This window comes from Hippoglossus hippoglossus, chromosome 4 (assembly GCF_009819705.1).
Source record: "Hippoglossus hippoglossus isolate fHipHip1 chromosome 4, fHipHip1.pri, whole genome shotgun sequence".
NCBI lineage: Eukaryota > Metazoa > Chordata > Actinopteri > Pleuronectiformes > Pleuronectidae > Hippoglossus > Hippoglossus hippoglossus.
Genome location: NC_047154.1, coordinates 20746780 through 20764510, shown reverse-complemented (window position 1 = coordinate 20764510; position 17731 = coordinate 20746780). Strand labels below are relative to the sequence as shown.

The following is a 17731-nucleotide window of genomic DNA, read 5'->3' as shown; positions in this document are numbered from 1 at the left end:
ATGATAAGAATAAAATGAGCAAACAGCATCAGCTCTGTCTTTAACAGATGTAATACAATCATAAAGGTGCAACTGGGGAAGCTTTAGATCATAAAACAGTAACAACAGCCGTGAGTCACATTTGTGACAAATCAGCAGATTCTGGCTTGTAAAGTCTCTCAATACTTTTTCATTTCAAAGAATAAAACATTTGTTTTTCTTTTAATCTCTCCCTGGTCATCTAAATGAAATGACCTGTTTGTGTTAGTTGGAAAGCTCAATGAACTAAACTCCACAGGGTGCAGAATTTGGCAGGACAGACGCTGGAAACCCAGAGACCTGGACTGGAAGCACATTCAGAAAAGCATAGCGATGCTTAATTGGTGCCTGGAATCAGCACGTAGGTTTGATGACAGCTGAGTGTGTGTGTGTGTGTGTGTGTGTGTGTGTGTGTGTGTGTGTGTGTGTGTGTGTGTGTGTGTGTGTGTGTGTGTGTGTGGGTGGGTGGGTGTGTGTGTGGGTGTGTGAACGTCAGCTACTCTTTTCCTACTTATTCAATTTTACTGTCCAAGCTCTTTCGAAAAAGCAAATTGTAATACTGTTGAAGAAATGTGTTTCTGGGGTATCCATCCATCCATCCATCCATTATCTATAGCGCTTATCCTCTGAGGTCACCTGGGGAACTGGAGCCGATCCCAGCTGACCAGCGAGAGGCGGCAGAGCTGTTGTTTTCGTGGTATCTTCTATAGTTTGGCTTGTCTTCTTTTTGTCTATTATTTATTCAAGTTTATTTCCTTATGAGAACTATCTGATGGAAGCTGTCTGAGAAATTATGTTGACAGAAGAGGGATAAACTATAAAAACTAAAACTATAAAGTAGAGTATCTTATCCCCAATTTTATGCAAATGTTGAAAATGTATTGCGGGGTGTTTATGGATAAATAATCACAAACCTCTTTGATATTGTTCCTGGACGTGATGGCCCAGTTATGCTTGTCACTGTACAGGTGATAACTCATTGTCTTGTCTGTCACAGAGACTTTACCCATGACCTTTCCCATGAGAAGCTGCTGCAAATGTTTCCATGATGTGTAATGTGTACCGTGTTGTCACAACACAGGTGAAAGGTAACTCACAGCATGTCATCAGCGTAAAAGTATGTTTCTGGTGTTGCCCCAGGATTGAGGTGACGAAGGATGTGCCCACGTGGTCCTACACATGTCCTACACATGAGTGTAGTTCACACTGCATGCGGGCATGTTAACAGAAACCCAGCATGTAAGTATCTCTTTAGATTGTAGAAAAATAATGGCCCAACAAATATCTCACGACATCATACACGTAGCAGAGCACTGTTGTGTTTAGTAATTGTTCATTTTAACACGAGTGGTGCGGTTTTAGAGGGACTGTAATTTTAGTTTAAAACACATGGGGCACCAGTGAGTATTTACAGCAGCCATATAAGGGCTTAACTAAAATAAACTACACTGCAACAACAATGGTCCTTTGTGACTCATAGCATTAGCAGAGCATTACCTACACAGGCAATGCAAAGTATTGTATAAATATAAGTTGGATTTATTTTTGAAAATACGAAAAATATAAAATATCGCTTATCTGTCTCATAGAAATTATATTAATATGCAATCTAATAAATGCCACAGTGTATTATTTTGAAGGAAGAGCAGCTTTTATTAATGCCAACAAGGCGGCTGGGTTAGATGGTGGCCAGGGTTTGCAACCTCAGTCCCATCTATAGTTAGGTTTAGGCAACATACGCACTCAGCCTGGGGTTAGAAAAAGATCCTGGTTTTGTAAATGTAAACATGTTGGGCCTTAACGTCTTTTGTATTTCACCACAATCTTTCCTAAACCTTAACCAAGTGCTGTGAGTGCTGAAACATAACCACATAACCAAGTTTCAAACAGCAAGATCAGATACTTGTACTAAAAGCCAATATGTTGTGTGTGATTTTTCAGATTTTTTCAGTATAAACAGATGAATCACTTGCCAAATATGTCAATTAACAACATATTACCATTGCAAAAATAGAAATAATATTCCAGTCACAATTTCTGAGACAGGGTTGTTTTACTGCTGTGTATTTGGCCATGCACACACAATAACAAAAAGCACAGTTTCATATACAACAGACCGAACGTGCGTAACCTCTCTGAGGTTTTTCGGATGTGTGGGCGGCATGTTTGAATAATGTTATTTTAGTTATGTGTGTCTGCATTGATTTCACAAGGAATTCCTAATGTCTGAGTGAGATGTCAGATGATGCTTGAAAAAAGCATATAGGAAACACTCACGGGTTGTTTGCATATTTTAAGTGGATGAATCATCGCATGTGTGTTCCAAAACATGCAGTAAATCTGGAAAAATAATATCAATATTAAAAAAAAAAATTGAACAGTATAAACTAAGCTGAAAGCAACTTCCTGACAAAAAAAGGAAAGCTCAGGCAGATCAATGTGTTTTTACAGATGTTAAGTGTGAACCCTGAAGCATAAAGGTCCGTCAGATATTCTCAGATTCATTAAAAAAGATCAAAAGAAACCAGTATTGATGTTTGAACTGGTACTGGGGCTCACAGACTTCTCTCCTAAGTGCCGTGCAGTGACGTGTGGTCCGCTGTCACAGCTTGCAGGGGATCTATGAAAACCACAGGATTGACAGAGGGCCCGTCGGTGAACCTGCGGCTGGTTTGAACTGGTCTCTATTAGATTCACTGACTCGTGCAAAAAGTATAGGAAGGTGGTCGCTATGGTAACCTCTGTCATTTGTAATTACTGTATTTCCAAAACAAGGCACACGCATCTAATGATCCAATTAGTTATGAAGTCATAACAAAGGTCTATTTTGTATTCATTTGTTGTAAATGTAACTTTTGTGGTCCTTGATTCAGTATATTTAGATTTTTTGGTTTGTGTCAGGTTATACCTCTGTTTCTGTTTTGCTTCATATTGTATGTCCAAGATGCTCATGTGTATATTAATATATCTTATTTTATCTTATCTTATCTTAGCTTCCTATCTTAGTTTAGCTTATCTTAGTTTAGCTTATTTTATACCTTGGTGTAGCTTATGTTTTCCCTCTATTTCTATTTTGCTTCATACTGTAAGCGTGTGTATGTTTATGGGTCCTATCCTATCTCATATTAGCTTAGCTTAGCTTAGCTTAGCTTAGCTTATTTTGTAACTATTTCGTGTTTTGCTTCATCTTGTATGTGCAAGACACTCGTGTCTGAATGTATTTGTCTTTATCTGATGTTATCTTACCTTATATTAACTTGTATTAGCTTAGCATGCCTTAGCTTAGCATATATTAGCATAGGCAACCTCTATTTCTGTTACGGTTTCATATTGTATATATAAGAAAGTCATGTGTATGTATATTTCTGTGTCTTATCTTATTTTAGCTTAACTTGACAGTCCATTGACAGGCCAAAAGCTTTGTTACAACACAAAACTCAAATTCCGGATTAATTACTCGACAACTTTGATAAACAGATTCGCTCATGTGAAGGTGACACAGGTGAGATTATGATGTCATGGTTTCACTCATTTCATTAATCACCTAAAAAGACGTTGAGATAGATGAAATCTGCTCATCATCACCCTCTCATAGACTTTAGTGGCTCTTGCTCTGTGCGCCTGCAGCTCCCCCCAGTGGAAGGTCAGATAACATATTGATTACTGTAGTATATATCTTTTAAGTGTGCATCACTTTTTCCCTGAGATCTCAAAACAGTGACGGGGTGTGTGTGTGTGTGGGGGGTCCTCATAGCGACAGTGGCTGGTTAGAGGGGGTGGTGGGAGTGACTGGTGCCTCGTCATTCCCTCCCTCCTCTTACGCAGAAAACATGCTGGACCAGTTCTAGTATTGCACAATACACACAGACACACATACACACAGGCACACAGACACACAGACACACAGACACACACGCATTCAGAGTGAATCACAGTTCTTTGTGGCGATATGTGACCTCATATTTTCTTTTTTGCAATAAAATTCACAACCTCCAATGTATTCTGAATTTCTCTTATTTGTCAATGACAGATTATGGTGATGATGAATCTGAAGATGAAGGCAAAGGAAGGTTACTGAGCCTTCAAGTTGCACTTCTCCATAAAACATGTGGTTTTGATTTACATTAACGTAACATTGCCTCTGTTAGAGTGGGGACTCTGTACGTGCCTGTCAGCACTCAAACCCCAGCCATTACATTTCATCCAAAGCGACTTCCAGTTTGTGCATTCAGCATCGATGAGTGGCTATCAGGGTTCAGCATCTGCCAAAGGAAACTTTGGCATGAAGATGGGGAAGACTGGGTATCTAACCGCCGATCTTTTGTTTGGCGGATGACGCTCTCCCCCTCAGCCAGCGCCAGAGCAACAATACATATCTAGTTTCATGATAGTCATTGTGATGCTTATCAGTGATGACAAGCAAAACTTGTGTGTGTTGAGTGCAGGTTCACAGACCCCGACAGGCAGACTGCTGAACGGAACCACCCTGAAGGACATGTTGTCCTATACGTAGTAGAAATTTGCGTTTGTTTGACTGGCCCATTAATAAGTTGTCTACTAAAGAGGGTAAATTATAAGTTATCATTCATTGCTGGTAGGTTTATTTATTTTTGGGGTTTTAAACAACAAAGCTGTATTGCCTGTCCTCTCCCGGAACCAATTTATCAGATTAAAAAGGAAAACCCTGACTCAGCCAGTTGATGTAATGAGACTGAGCCAGTTGATGTAGAGGCAACGGGCCACTGCCAGAGTAGAATATCTACATCACTGAACTGGAAGAGAAACCGTCTGAGTCACAGAAATGTGTTGGCAGTGGGCCTCAAATAAAGCAAGGCTGGACTTTCAGGCAGTCTCTCATAACAGTGTAACAGCCTGGAGCTGTCATAATATGAGGAAAACTCTCAGTTCTCGTAGCCACCACAAGGGTGAAGAAGTATTAGAAGGAAACGCACATGAACAGAGGAAAATTACAGAACTGGAAATGCTTTCCTTTGTACCCACATGTATTTTTAACACATCTTGCCACACAGGCAACAAGTGCAACATGAGATTTACATTCCACGTTTGATTGTTGATCATCTGTGTAATTAATATACGGGCCTCCAAAAAGAAAAGTGCATGTTTCACACACCTCAACATGAAGGTATGGAAAGCAGTAAATACTTGTAATTGTAGGCTTTCAGAAAGGAGGTAACTCTATACTTAAAGTTCCACATACATGTACGTCACGGAGCACGCAGTTCATGTGAGAAAACTCACATTGTGCGTCTAAATACTTACAGGAGAGACAGAGGATGACTTGCACACACATACACATACACTCCAACGATAACCTTTACGTGTCTAACCCTAACTGGACCCTGACCAGTTAAAAATCAACTGAAGTTGATCGGTCACCATGTCTTTTTTAAGATTATGGTCACTCTCTGTACTCACCAACACCCGGCGTGGAGGGGACCTAGTCGAGACGTAAATGCATATTTATAAACCAACAGAGACATACTGGTGTTGGAGGTCTTTCTTTCACATGACATCCTCTTCACCTTTGGCTTACTGCTGCATGTGTTCCAGGTCTGGGTGAACAATGCGATGAACTGATATGTTTTGTTTTTTCTAACTCTGACAACTAGCTTATTTTATCCAGGATCAAACAGGAACATTTCTGGGATGTCCAGGCCGTTTTTTTACTGGAAAACCAACTTTGTGTGAAAGAAAATAAAGATGCGGTCCCGCGTCTCCACTGTGTCTTTTTCATTGTTTCTGCTGGCAACATTGCACCCACAACCCTAACCAGCTACCCACAAAGAGCTTAAACGTTTCCAAGGGGTTTGCCAACTTTACAGGTGATTCATCTGAGGCTACGGCACAAGCGTGTACCACAACCAACCCTGAACATGAAAATGTCGGTTCACCTCAGCATCCATCCTCACCATCGACCTTTTGACTGTTCCACGTGTACAAATTTAAATAAGCTTCTTTCCACAATGCAGCATAGTTACTTAAGTCACAGTATATGTCAGAACCAGATCATGAAGGTGGAAGGCTGACATCTAGTGTTTAAAATAAGACGTCAGAGAGCCGACCTGGTGTCTCCCTGCCAGCCAAGAGAGGTGATCCAATGATCCAACCACATGTACACAATCCCGTGCACCCAAACACACCATGACCCTCTCCCATGCAAGTGTTCACCTATTTCCCTTTGTGTTTCCTCTTGGAGAGATTATCAACTGTTGATGTGGGCCTGCACATATGTGGCTTTTGACTTAGCGAGCCAAGAATACATCAGTTTGTTGTGTGGACATGCTATCATGTGAGTTCAGTCATTTTCCTCCAGGAATCACCAGTCTCTCTAATGGGGAACTTAGATGATTTATGGTTGTTTTTCTCTATGTGTGCTTGTCTGTCTGAATGCTTGTCCATGTGTTTATACTGCACCAGTAACTGGTTAACATTTATTTTCATATGTACAATATATAGAGTCATTTAACTTATCTGCCTATATTGCCTTTGCCTCTTTGTTTTAAATAGATCAACAGTCAGATGTATGTTACAGCTAATACTGGACCCTAAGCTGAAGTTGACGGATAATTTTAGAACAGAAGTTTCTAAATAAACTGCTGAATTCCATTTTAGGTAATCTGAGGGATTGAGAGTAATGAAACCTCACCTGATAAAGTGGAGGCAAACCCTGTGCCTGAATAAAAAAGTCTGCTAATCCCGTAAGCCAATAAATGCAGGACGCAGGACAGAAGTCAAACGTGGTTGCATTAGCTGTCCGAGACGACATTGTGTGGGGAACACTTACTCTTCCCACTGGCACTGCAGTGATTGCACACACGGGAACAGCTTACTTAAGAGCAGCTTACAATGAGGGGTAGGTGAAGAATGAGGAGTGACTGCGGTGTTTCTTTTCACACTGTGGATTAGGGAAAGATACCAACTGAAAACATTTTCTACTATTTGTTCACACTGTCACAGTGGAGTATAAAACTATGTTAACCACTCTGTGCATCCCTCTGGTTGTTGACAATATGGACAATTAGAGCACATACCACCACCAAGGCTTAAATGTCCCCTTATAAAACCACATTTAAATTCACTAGATCTGGATTTTTATCTGGATATGCACCAAATTACAAATACCCACAAAAAGCAGTCTTCTAAACATCCCCAATTAGTTTCATCAAGATCCACAAATTATTCTGTGAGGAAGATAATGATGAAAGTTTTGAATAATCTTGCAATGTTAAAGGGAGTTTTTTTTAAATCCCTGGATTTCCCTTATTCAGATTTACCAAAATTGTATTGGTTCTTTCCTAAACCACATTACATCATTCCACCAAGTTTCATCTCAATCCATCAGGTAGGAATCTTGCTAACTGACAAACAAACCCTGATGAAAAGGGAGATATCTTCCCAACAGCGCCACCTTGACATCATTAAAATACTGCTGAAATTATATCGAATACACTAGAAATAATACTTATATGATAAAGGCATTTTAAAAACTTTTATTCTGAATATTTTGATTTGATTTAGCTAATATCAGTAAGATTTTGATTGCAGGACTTATACTTGTAATTGATTGCCTGTACATGCTGGTATTGATTCTGTAACATTGTCCTAAAACATCTCAGAACAACAGGCATCTTGTTACAAACATTTAAATATAAGCTTCAAGTCAACCTTATGACTTATTTCTTCCATAACCTGATTCTTTTTGTTTCTAGTACAACCAACATGGTAAAACATGATTTAGCTGTGACAAGATGCTCCTCCTCTTGTCTGTATTTGCTGAAAAGCCACATTTTTCGACCCACAAAAACATTCTTACATCTTTGCGAGCATAATAAACGTCTCAACCTAATTTACTCTTGACGAGGAAAATCACAGTTTAAGATTAGAGAGGAGGTTACGGTACGAAAATAATCAAGAGTCACATGATAAAGCATCATTTTTCCCCCGCAGCTATGGCGGCGGTTTGTGCTTTAAAAGGCTCTCAGTCATGTGTTTATTGTCGTGCCTGGAAAAACTTTGAAATTCTAACAAGAGCGTTTTATTTAGAACTTCGGGTCCATATGCTCTGCTTTTGAATAGACAAGGCTCTTATTGAGGAACCAATCAATTGATGTATTGCATTTCCGGTAAAAGAAAAATAAACTTTTCCCGGCTTTGAGAAAAAGACGTGTTCTGTTCTCGCTTTCCCTCTCTCTCTCCTCTCCATCTCTCTCTCTCTCTCTCCCTGTCTTTATCTTCCTCTCTCTCTCTTCAATGTGTGTAGCTCGGCCTTTATCAAGAGTAGAGGCTTCTAATTCCTGAGGTGAAATCCTCTTAGGATCTGTGCTCTATTTCTGTTTGGTCTATAGGATCCTTTTTGAAATCTCCATTAGACACAAGCTCATTGGCTGGAACAGACACACGCATGCACACAAAAACACACACCATCCAGCAACAGATAGCTCAGTGTCGACCAGAGCAAGGTTAGCTACTCACACGAAGGGACGGCTTCACTGTGACTGTGGGAGGTAAGAGGAACTTTATTCATTTCACTTATTCTCAAACGCATTCTCGTAAAATCATTTCATAATTGTGAGGGAATGTTTTAAAGAAGATAAGACGTTTAGTTTTGGATTGATGTAATAGAAGATAAGTTGGTCTACATACGTTTTTTACATATATTCAAGTCTGATTCTGGGGGCCATTTTGATTTCCCATGTGTATCGTTTAACATTTACACTGTGTATTAACATTAAGGATCGAATAGAAAGGTTTTGCAGGTTCTGTTTCTTTCTTGTTTTTAAAGCAAAGGCTCCTGCGAGGAACACGAACAAGGAATTCTTTCTGTCTGTGCTGAATTTAGTCATGGGTCTGTGTCTAACTGAAAGTCAGCTGTTCACTCACGGGCATAGGAAATAACAGAGACATTTGTACTTCATTTGCTCAAAGTATAAGACTAAGCACAGTACTTGTGGATTTGGGGGTTGTGGAGGTCACACAGATCATCAGACCAGATCAGCATCGTGACTGCACGCAGGAGGGAAGACGACACTAATTCAAACAGGGCAATTTAATCCAATGAGATACTGGCTCGGCATGCGTCACACTAGCTGCTGGTCCAGTGGCCGGAGACACTGACATATAGAATAAACATACATTCACCTTTTACACTAGTTTTTCCATGCATTACTTACACTGTACACAGTAAATATATAATTTTAATCAAACCATCCACATTGTTATTATTATTCACTGTCTTACGTATGATTTGGCTTTAAAATGTACCAGTAAACAGTAACTGAGGGTTCACAGCAAACTTAAACAGATCTCTTGCAGTGCACTAATCCTCTTAGACTGCATTAATTTAATTAAATATCATGGGACTCACTTTGTGTCCAGCAGCTAAGTCACAGTGCAAAGACCAAAATCTGCACCGACGCTATTGTCTGCCGGAGAACAACGAAAATTGTAGGACCTTAATGGCGTTGTTGTTTTTTTATTTTAGAACTCATTATGCAAATCATGTCCAACTCCTTTAACTAATTCTCACCTTTGTCTCACAGGTAGCTAACCAGAAAAAATGACTGACAGGATGAGTGATTTGGATGCGAACGTGACCCACACAGGTGAGAAGAGGCTGCTCTTTTTAAATATCTCACAGCAACACAACCTGGTTTCTGTCGTCTGTGCTTGTTGGTCAGATCTGTTTTTCAGTTATTCAGGAGTGATTTGAACCTTAAGTCAAAATGTGTTTATGAAAAGATATTTTTACTAGGAACAAAGCGCTGTTCACGGAGCAAACAGCTCTGAACAGATATCTGAAGAACCTAAACTGAGCAGAGAACAGACCTGATCTGTTTAACTGATGCTTTAATCTTCTTTCTCTTACGCAACACTGGTGCAGTTAGTGAACTTCTTAGAAGGTTGAGATTACGCTTTAATCCCCACAACAGGTCACTCAGTTTGAAGTCACATATACCTCTGACCAGTTTGTTTCTTAAGAGTAAAGTTTGAGAACTACGACCGACATGTCTCCATTAGTCTTTACTGTGACTTACTAAATCATTTGAGATATGAACTAACAATAAACCAATAAAAATAACCTTCTATAGAGCTTTTACAGATTTAGAAATTGCTAATTTATTTTTGAATATTAGAAGAAGAATAGGAGTAAAATGATGAGGAACTTATGCAAATAAAAAAATTTTTTAAAATGCCTTTCAATGAATAAGTGCAAATTGCTTTTTACCTTTTGTCTATAGGTCCGAAAGGAGTCATCAATGACTGGAGGAGGTTTAAGCTGGAAAGTATGGACCAGGACAACTTGCCACCTGCAAAAAGGGAACTGCTCAGACAGATGTCTTCTCCTCACAAGGCAAGCGACGACACCAGATCAAATGTCAACCGCAAGGTAGAGCCCACACAAAGATAGACCTTTACTTTGAAGGGGAACAAATACTCTTCGATTCTGATCTGAGGACAGAGTGTTTGTGATACTGATGTGCAGTGTAGTGCTACTACAGATTCATACAAGAAAGAAGTCTGCTGATGAGCTTCTCCACCAACATTTGAAGTGAAAAATATTGTAGTTTCATCCCCATAAAGGATGGTGACAATTGGTCTAATTCTATTTTTATGTTTCCAGATGAGTGTCCAAGAGTACGAGCTGCTTAAGGAGGAGGATGAAGGCTGTCTAAAGAAATACAGACGGAGGTGCATGCAGGAGATGCACGATAAGCTCAGCTTTGGGCCCAGGTTTGAAGGTGTGCACGACCTGGACAGTGGAGAGGCCTTCCTAGAGGTCATCGAAAAGGAGCATCACACTACAGTGGTGGTTGTCCACATCTACAAGGTCGGGGTCAAAGGTTGTGAGGAGCTCAACAACTGCCTCGACTGCCTGGCCACCGAGTACCCCACTGTGAAGTTCTGCAGGATCGATGCTGTTTCGTCCGGTGCTGCCGAGCGGTTCTCAGACGAGGTTTTGCCTACCCTGCTGGTTTACAAGGCGGGAGAACTACTGGGGAACTTCCTGGCCTGCATGCAGCACCTAAGCGAGGAGTTCTTCGCCACTGATGTGGAGGCTTTCCTCAACAGCTATGGCCTGTTGCCAGAGAAAGAGATGCCTGGTGCGGAAGATGAAGAGGAAAACGATGTTGAATAAACAATGGGTTTTGGCTGCGGAGGAGGAAAGGAAACTGTCTGGGATAGAGAGCTATGACAGACAAGTTATTATCTCTACTAGTTCAATAGACTTTATATAAAAATGGACGACACTGCTACACACACACTGGCTCCAAATGTGCAAGATGGCAGAATTCAATATTTGGGATATTTTGGCTTCTTGGAGAAGTGGAGACACATCATCCATCTTCATACACAGTCTATGGCTCACTGGTGTTTTAGGGCTGTTCATTAAAGGAGACATTTTACATCCAGTTTATGATGGTGCTCTCAAATGTGGGTGTGGATAAGGTGAGGAGATTCAGAATTTATTTGTAAAAGAAACACAGTATATCACAAATCCCCCTCATCAGCACCAAAACAAAAACCAAACTAGCTGTAACTATAACAGAGATGTTTTATTTTGTAATGTTAGGAAACGTTGCCTGCTGTATGTACTTGTAAAAATTGTTTCATGGACTTTTTTTGTAGCGTTTGATTGGATCTGTACACAAGTTATTTACAAATGCAGAATTCGTATAAAGTGACAATGTCCTTGTGTGATAGAATATTTAAACATATGTATACTTAAGGTTATTTGCCAAAGTTTTAAGAAGTCGGTTAAAGAGGTTAATAGAACAGGGACTCGTAGGAGTGAAGAGGCCGAAACATCTGGAAACAATTTTGTGTAAACACATCTTCCAGCTGTTCGGTCCAACATAACCAACTCTAGCTTCCTCAGCCAATGTGGAAAAAAAACACTATTGAGCCTCTGCTATTTAAACATCATCAGAGAGAAGAGTTCAATAGACAGAAATGAAAACACGGGTTTTCTTAGTGTGATGTGACTCAGCAACAATTCCATGATGCTGCACAATGGTCAATATTGTTGTTATAAGGGTGGGTTACTATTAAACACTGTGTACTGGAATATGATGAATCATAGCCTAATATACATGTTGTCCACAATAGAAAAATAATAAAATTGTACAAAATAGATAAGTGTTGCATTGCATTTACTTAATTTACTAGAAGATCTGCTGATGAAACAAGGTGGCCAAGAAAGAACCCATTACATTGTGGTGCAGATCCAGATCCACGGGCTCTCCAGATGGGGCCTTTTTTCAAATTCATGGGTCTTGATTTTAAAAAATCAGGCATGTTTAGGGGACTGATATTTATGATAAGAATAAATATCTAGATCTAGTGTATTTAGAGGTAGTTTCATAAGGGAACTGTTGGGCCTTGGTACACACTCTACACTCTATAAAACTACAATGGCACATTTTTGTTTTATACAAGATGTAACGTGTTAATCCGTTTGAGATCCCTTTAACCACATTTTTGTCTATGGGCCTAAACAGGTGTAAAAGCACTCAGTCTATAATTTAGACTAAAAGTAAATAGTTTCTACCACCGAATTACCCTCATCTCCCCTTTGACCCCAGTGAGCTACAGGCATGCCTTAACCACAATGTTAAAGTCAGCTAAGTTAAGACTTGTAGCCCTAATCCATAATTTGATATGTCATAAATTAAGTTGTGTAGAAACAGCCAAACACATTACCACACGAACACAACCACTGCTACGGGAATTACTACCAGCCTACCAGCAGCGATAAAGGTGCAGGTAGGTGGATTTTATTTTTGCCTGTCGAGTCACATAACTTTGCAATAAAGCTAATTTAGTTTATAGACACTTTTAATGTCGTTGCTTAATCTGTGATCCCCATATGGAGTGTGGAAAAATGTACCTTCTCCTCAATCAACACCACTGTGTCACCATTTATATCTTCAGAGGGTCTCAAATGACGGAGGCCCCACTATCTACATTTCACCAGCACCACCAGCATCCGGGTCCAGATGTAGGAATCCAAACACAAACACCCAAACTGCAAACATTCCCACATGCAGGGCTTCATACCATCGCAGAGGACTTCCCTCCTCTCTCCTGCTGGAGCAGGCTGTCACACGTTAAATAACCTCAACTGTTCGTCTTGTGGAATAGACTTGACTCCCCCGTGACCCCAGTTGGCTGCAGGCATTCCAAAACCACAACACAAAAGCCGAATCAGATTTTAAAGTGAAGACTTGCGGCACTAATCCACAATTTGATATGTCATGAATTAAATTAATTTCTGTAGAAATGGTCCAAAACAGATTACCACACAAACACAACCACCGCTACAGGGAACAGAGGCTCATAATTGTCTCTTACTAATTCTTATGAAGGTATGTGAACTTTTGCCATATTACTTTTCAACTTTTTTTAAAATTAAGTGTTTAGTCTCTTGAAAGTTCAGACAGCAACTGTTTAAGGGTTTGCTTTATGCTTTTATTTTGTTGTCAACTGAAAAACAGTCCCTACAGGAAGCAGCACCTTTTCTGTTTGAATACTCATAATATATAACCTTTGCATGTAATGCTTGATCATGAATATAACGAAGATGCATAGTCCACATATCTACTGTTTGATGAAGCCAGCTCTCCTACAAGATTAATGTTGTAGCAGCAGCAGTGTTTCAGAAAGGCTCAGTTTTATGGACTCTAAAAGTTTGTGAACATTACTGTGGATGTAAATAGAAATGTTAGATTGAGTAATTTTACACTTTTCTAATTCCATTGACAAACAGGGCTATAATCATCTTGACTGTTAGATTGGTTAATATGGGATCACACACACCATGCCAGCTTTATACCTTTTCAAATGCAACTCTGAACATGTTTTCAGGTGATTACTTAATGGTTTCATATAAATAAGCCCCAATAATTTCTGACATATTGCCTGCAAAGGAGGCTCTTGACTTCTAATTAATCCAAATTCAAAAGCGGGTGAACTGTGATACGCTAACATATTTCTCTGAGGATATACATGTGTTTGTGTTTCCACAGTATCGCATCTGGCATGGTTTGCATAGCCTCTAGCAGGCAACACCTCGTTTTCACACGGTAGCGTGTCTAAGATTTATCAAAACATTTTTCTGAGACCTCCCACCGGAGCCTTCTGAGCAGCGAGAAGTTTTCACGAGGTGCCCAAACACGACCCGTGAGCTCAGCACAATGTGAGAAAGTGACAGCCAGCGTTTGCACCCCTCACACACTGCATGCGTGCCACTGCTGGCACACAAAGTTCACGCCGACTAAAGAAGCCTCCACATAGGAAAATGCCTCTGAGCTGCAGCCACCCATCATGTATATAATGTACATGTGGCATTATTCCAATATTATTCCAGCAGAGACCATGAGGGTTCAGCGAGTTCAGCTGAGGCCACTGAGAAGATTCACACACAATATGACTCAACTGTAAACTCAGAATTAAGAATAATAAACAGCTTGTAGTTGTATATGTGTATTTTCCACAATATTCTGCAGAACCCATTTACTAAGTTGTCTGGTTAACTTTCTTGAGTAAGATACTGAGCAGCTTTTGATCAGTTTCTAATTTTGGGGGGTGTTGCAAAGTTGCGTCAGAAAAAGCAGTGAACTTGCTTGTTGGAACAGGCCCCAGCTCTTGATCTGACTCATCCCTCCCCTCAAACAAATGTTTACCTCAGTGTTTACCCCTTGTGATGACCACCTGATCCCACCCCCGTTTCTGACGTTCTGATTCTGCTCTCCTCGTTTACACTGCCCCGCTAATTGGAGAACCTTTGTACTAATTGGCGTTTGGACTCTTGGAAAGCTCGGCTGCCATGCTCTAGTTCACCCACACAAAACAACAACAACTGAGGTGATGTCATGGACATGGCAGTGGAGACCTGGTTTGAGGCACTTTGGCCCTTCTGACCAAATATGGACAGCGGATGTAAGGGGTAGTGGGTGCACTATCTGGCTGTCATCATAAAACAAGGTTTATTTTAGTCCCTTTGTGTGGATATTTGTGACACAAGGTCCCCATGACTCACTATTTTCAGTAATGAAGTGATGAAGTAAATGTTATTGTATGAAGTATTTACTCGTGGTGAGATTTAACTTGCACGCACGTTGACAAAACAAACTACTACTGAATGGAAACACTGGAGATGAGGCAACCACTATAAACACCAACAACCAATGAGTTATTGCTAAAATAATAGATGACAGAATTATGTTAATGAGGAGGGAAGAAAAGCGAAGGATGACTGATATGAGGATGTGAAGATGGAGAAAAGCTGCAGATTAAAATACACATGCACCCCACATAACACAAGCCACCCTTGGGTTGGTCTTACTGGTGTTTCTCACACTGGGCTGACTTCAGAAGGCCTTTGATGAATGGGAGATGCGAAGTGGAAGTAGGGGTGTGTGAATGGATAAAAGCACGTGAATCATTGCAACTTCAAAGCGCTTGTGAATTCCTTTCAAACTGAGAGAGAGACAAATCACCGTTGTATTTGTTCAGAGTTATGGAGGGCTTAGAATAGGAAATCGTTTTTTAAGACGAACCACACCTCACCTTGAAACACCTAAGATTGCAGGGTCCGTGCTCCCGGGTTTCACTCCCATGACAAGTGCTGACAACAACGAACACGGCTGACTCACATTAAAAAGTTTGTATGGCGAGGTTGCTGTAGGTTACTGTACATTGGTATCCAGGCGTGACAGATGAATGTGAATAAATATCTGCCGCCTGAGGGGAGCCTCATGCCTTACCTTGTGTACATGCCAAACGTCTTTTGTTTCCCAGCATCACCTTGGTTATTAATCAATAAACCTCTGAAGTGTTTTTTAAAACTGGTCCAGACAGAATATACCTTCCAGGCATATGTCACAGGGGTCAGAGTTAATAAATAACTGAGATTGACACTGTTCAAAACAATACAAGCTAATAAAAACTTAATCCTGATTAAAGTTGCAGTACATTTAAAAGGAAACACGTTGTAACATTTCACACAGTCTGCTGCTACAAGCCATAAAGTAAAATGCGTATATATATATATATATATATATATATATAGGGTTAGGGTTATATAAATATATAAAACACAATTTTATACAATATAAATAGTAGGGGGTCCCTGCTCCATCTCTCCATCAGTTTGGGGGTCCTTGGCCTGAAGACTGTTGAAGACCCCTGCTCTAGAACATGACACAGGTGATGAACACATTGTCAATCGTTATTGAATATATATAATTCAAATATATATAGATAGCAAAAACTCAAATTTGATTTACTATCGTAAATATTCGTTAATTTTTATAAAAACGTTCTTCCTAAATCTCATTACAAAGCTTCCTCCATGTATTAAACCAGTCTGTATTTCTGGTAGAGAACACTAAAGGCATTTTAATATATTTAATTTTAGCCTGAAATACATTTTAGGAAATTTTGCCTGAACAATATATGTGTGATTGTAAAACTAGTGTAAATTCTTCGTTATGTTGTTAAACCCTCACACATTCCCAGTACTGTTATAGAGAACAGGACATTGATGAGTGTGTTACTGTATACGATGCAGTCAGAGCGCCCCCTGCTGGACAAATGTGAAAACACAGTTTCTAACCTAACCTAGCAAATCAGAATCAGAATTCTTTTATTGCCAAGTATATTTACATATACAGGAAATTGCCTTGGTGTGGTTGGTGGCTTTGGACATAACAACAAATCGGACATAAAACAACAATATATACAGAAAAAACAATAGGCACGTGCGGTGCTAAGGTGCAGTGATTGGTTCCGGATAGTGCCAACAATATATAAGTTATAAGTTATGTGCGGGGGGGGGCAGAGTCAGTGTGATGCAGGGGGCTTGTTTGTGAGCCCCACTGCCATGGGGAAAAAACTGTTCAGGTGGCGCGAGGTTTTGGTCTTGATGGCCCGGAACCTTTTTCCAGATGGGAGTCTCTGGAATAGGTGGTGGCCGGGATGGGAAGGATCAGCAATGATCTTGCCTGCTCTCTTCCTGGTCCTGGAGTGGAACAGGTGTAGGAGAGCCGGCAGGTCACAGCCGATGACCTTCTCAGCTGACCGAATGATCCGCTGCAGTCTGCCCTTGTCCTTGGCAGTGGAGGCAGCGAACCAGACGGTGATTGATGCAGTGAGGATGGACTCAATGATGGCCGTGTAGAACTCGACCATCACTTTCTGCGGCATGTTGAATTTCTTCAGTTGCCGCAGGAAGAACATCCTCTGCTGGGCCTTCTTGGTGATGGTGGTGATGTTCTCAGCCCACCTCAGGTCCTGTGCAATTATGGTCCCCAGGAATCTGAAAGACTCCACTGTTTTAACTGGGGAGTCGCACATGGTGAGGGGGGCGGTTTGGGCTGGGCTCCTCCTGAAGTCTGCAATAATTCCTTGTTGTCAGTTTGCTTTAAAGTCACAGTGTCAGTGGTCATTGATTCATCTGATGTATTTGACTGTTGAAAGTTTTATACGAGCTGAAGTCAAAACAAGAGTGTTTTTGACCTGAACAGATCCATTAGTCTGTATGTTGTGACAGTGATAGCACCACCTGCTGCCAACAACTTTTACAACTTTAATTCGATTTACTTTACATTCTCACCGTGAAATGAATCTGTTTACCATTGTCACGTGACTTTATCATCAGCCCTCGACAGAAAACATCTTGAATCTTTTT

The 17731-nt window shown here is 40.3% G+C and overlaps 1 protein-coding gene across 1 annotated transcript; it reads left to right on the top strand.

Annotated features, from left to right (window-relative positions):
• The first annotated feature begins 8355 nt into the window (after nucleotides 1-8355).
• On the top strand, nucleotides 8356-12172 carry pdcb (phosducin b). Its single transcript, XM_034583927.1, has 4 exons — nucleotides 8356-8543; nucleotides 9579-9641; nucleotides 10278-10426; nucleotides 10661-12172. Exons 2-4 carry the CDS (start codon nucleotides 9596-9598, stop codon nucleotides 11174-11176), a joined length of 711 nt encoding a protein of 236 aa, XP_034439818.1. The 5' UTR covers nucleotides 8356-8543; nucleotides 9579-9595; the 3' UTR covers nucleotides 11177-12172.
• Nucleotides 12173-17731: the final 5559 nt, after the last annotated feature.

What these genes read in the sequence shown, in the direction of transcription:
- pdcb (XM_034583927.1), top strand. Translation starts at nt 9,596, where the DNA reads ATGACTGACAGGATGAGTGATTTGGATGCGAACGTGACCCACACAG. An exon ending in TGCGAACGTGACCCACACAG is followed by an intron (nt 9,642 to 10,277) that starts GTGAGAAGAGGC and finishes TTTTGTCTATAG; the next exon opens with GTCCGAAAGGAGTCATCAAT. An exon ending in GATCAAATGTCAACCGCAAG is followed by an intron (nt 10,427 to 10,660) that starts GTAGAGCCCACA and finishes TTATGTTTCCAG; the next exon opens with ATGAGTGTCCAAGAGTACGA.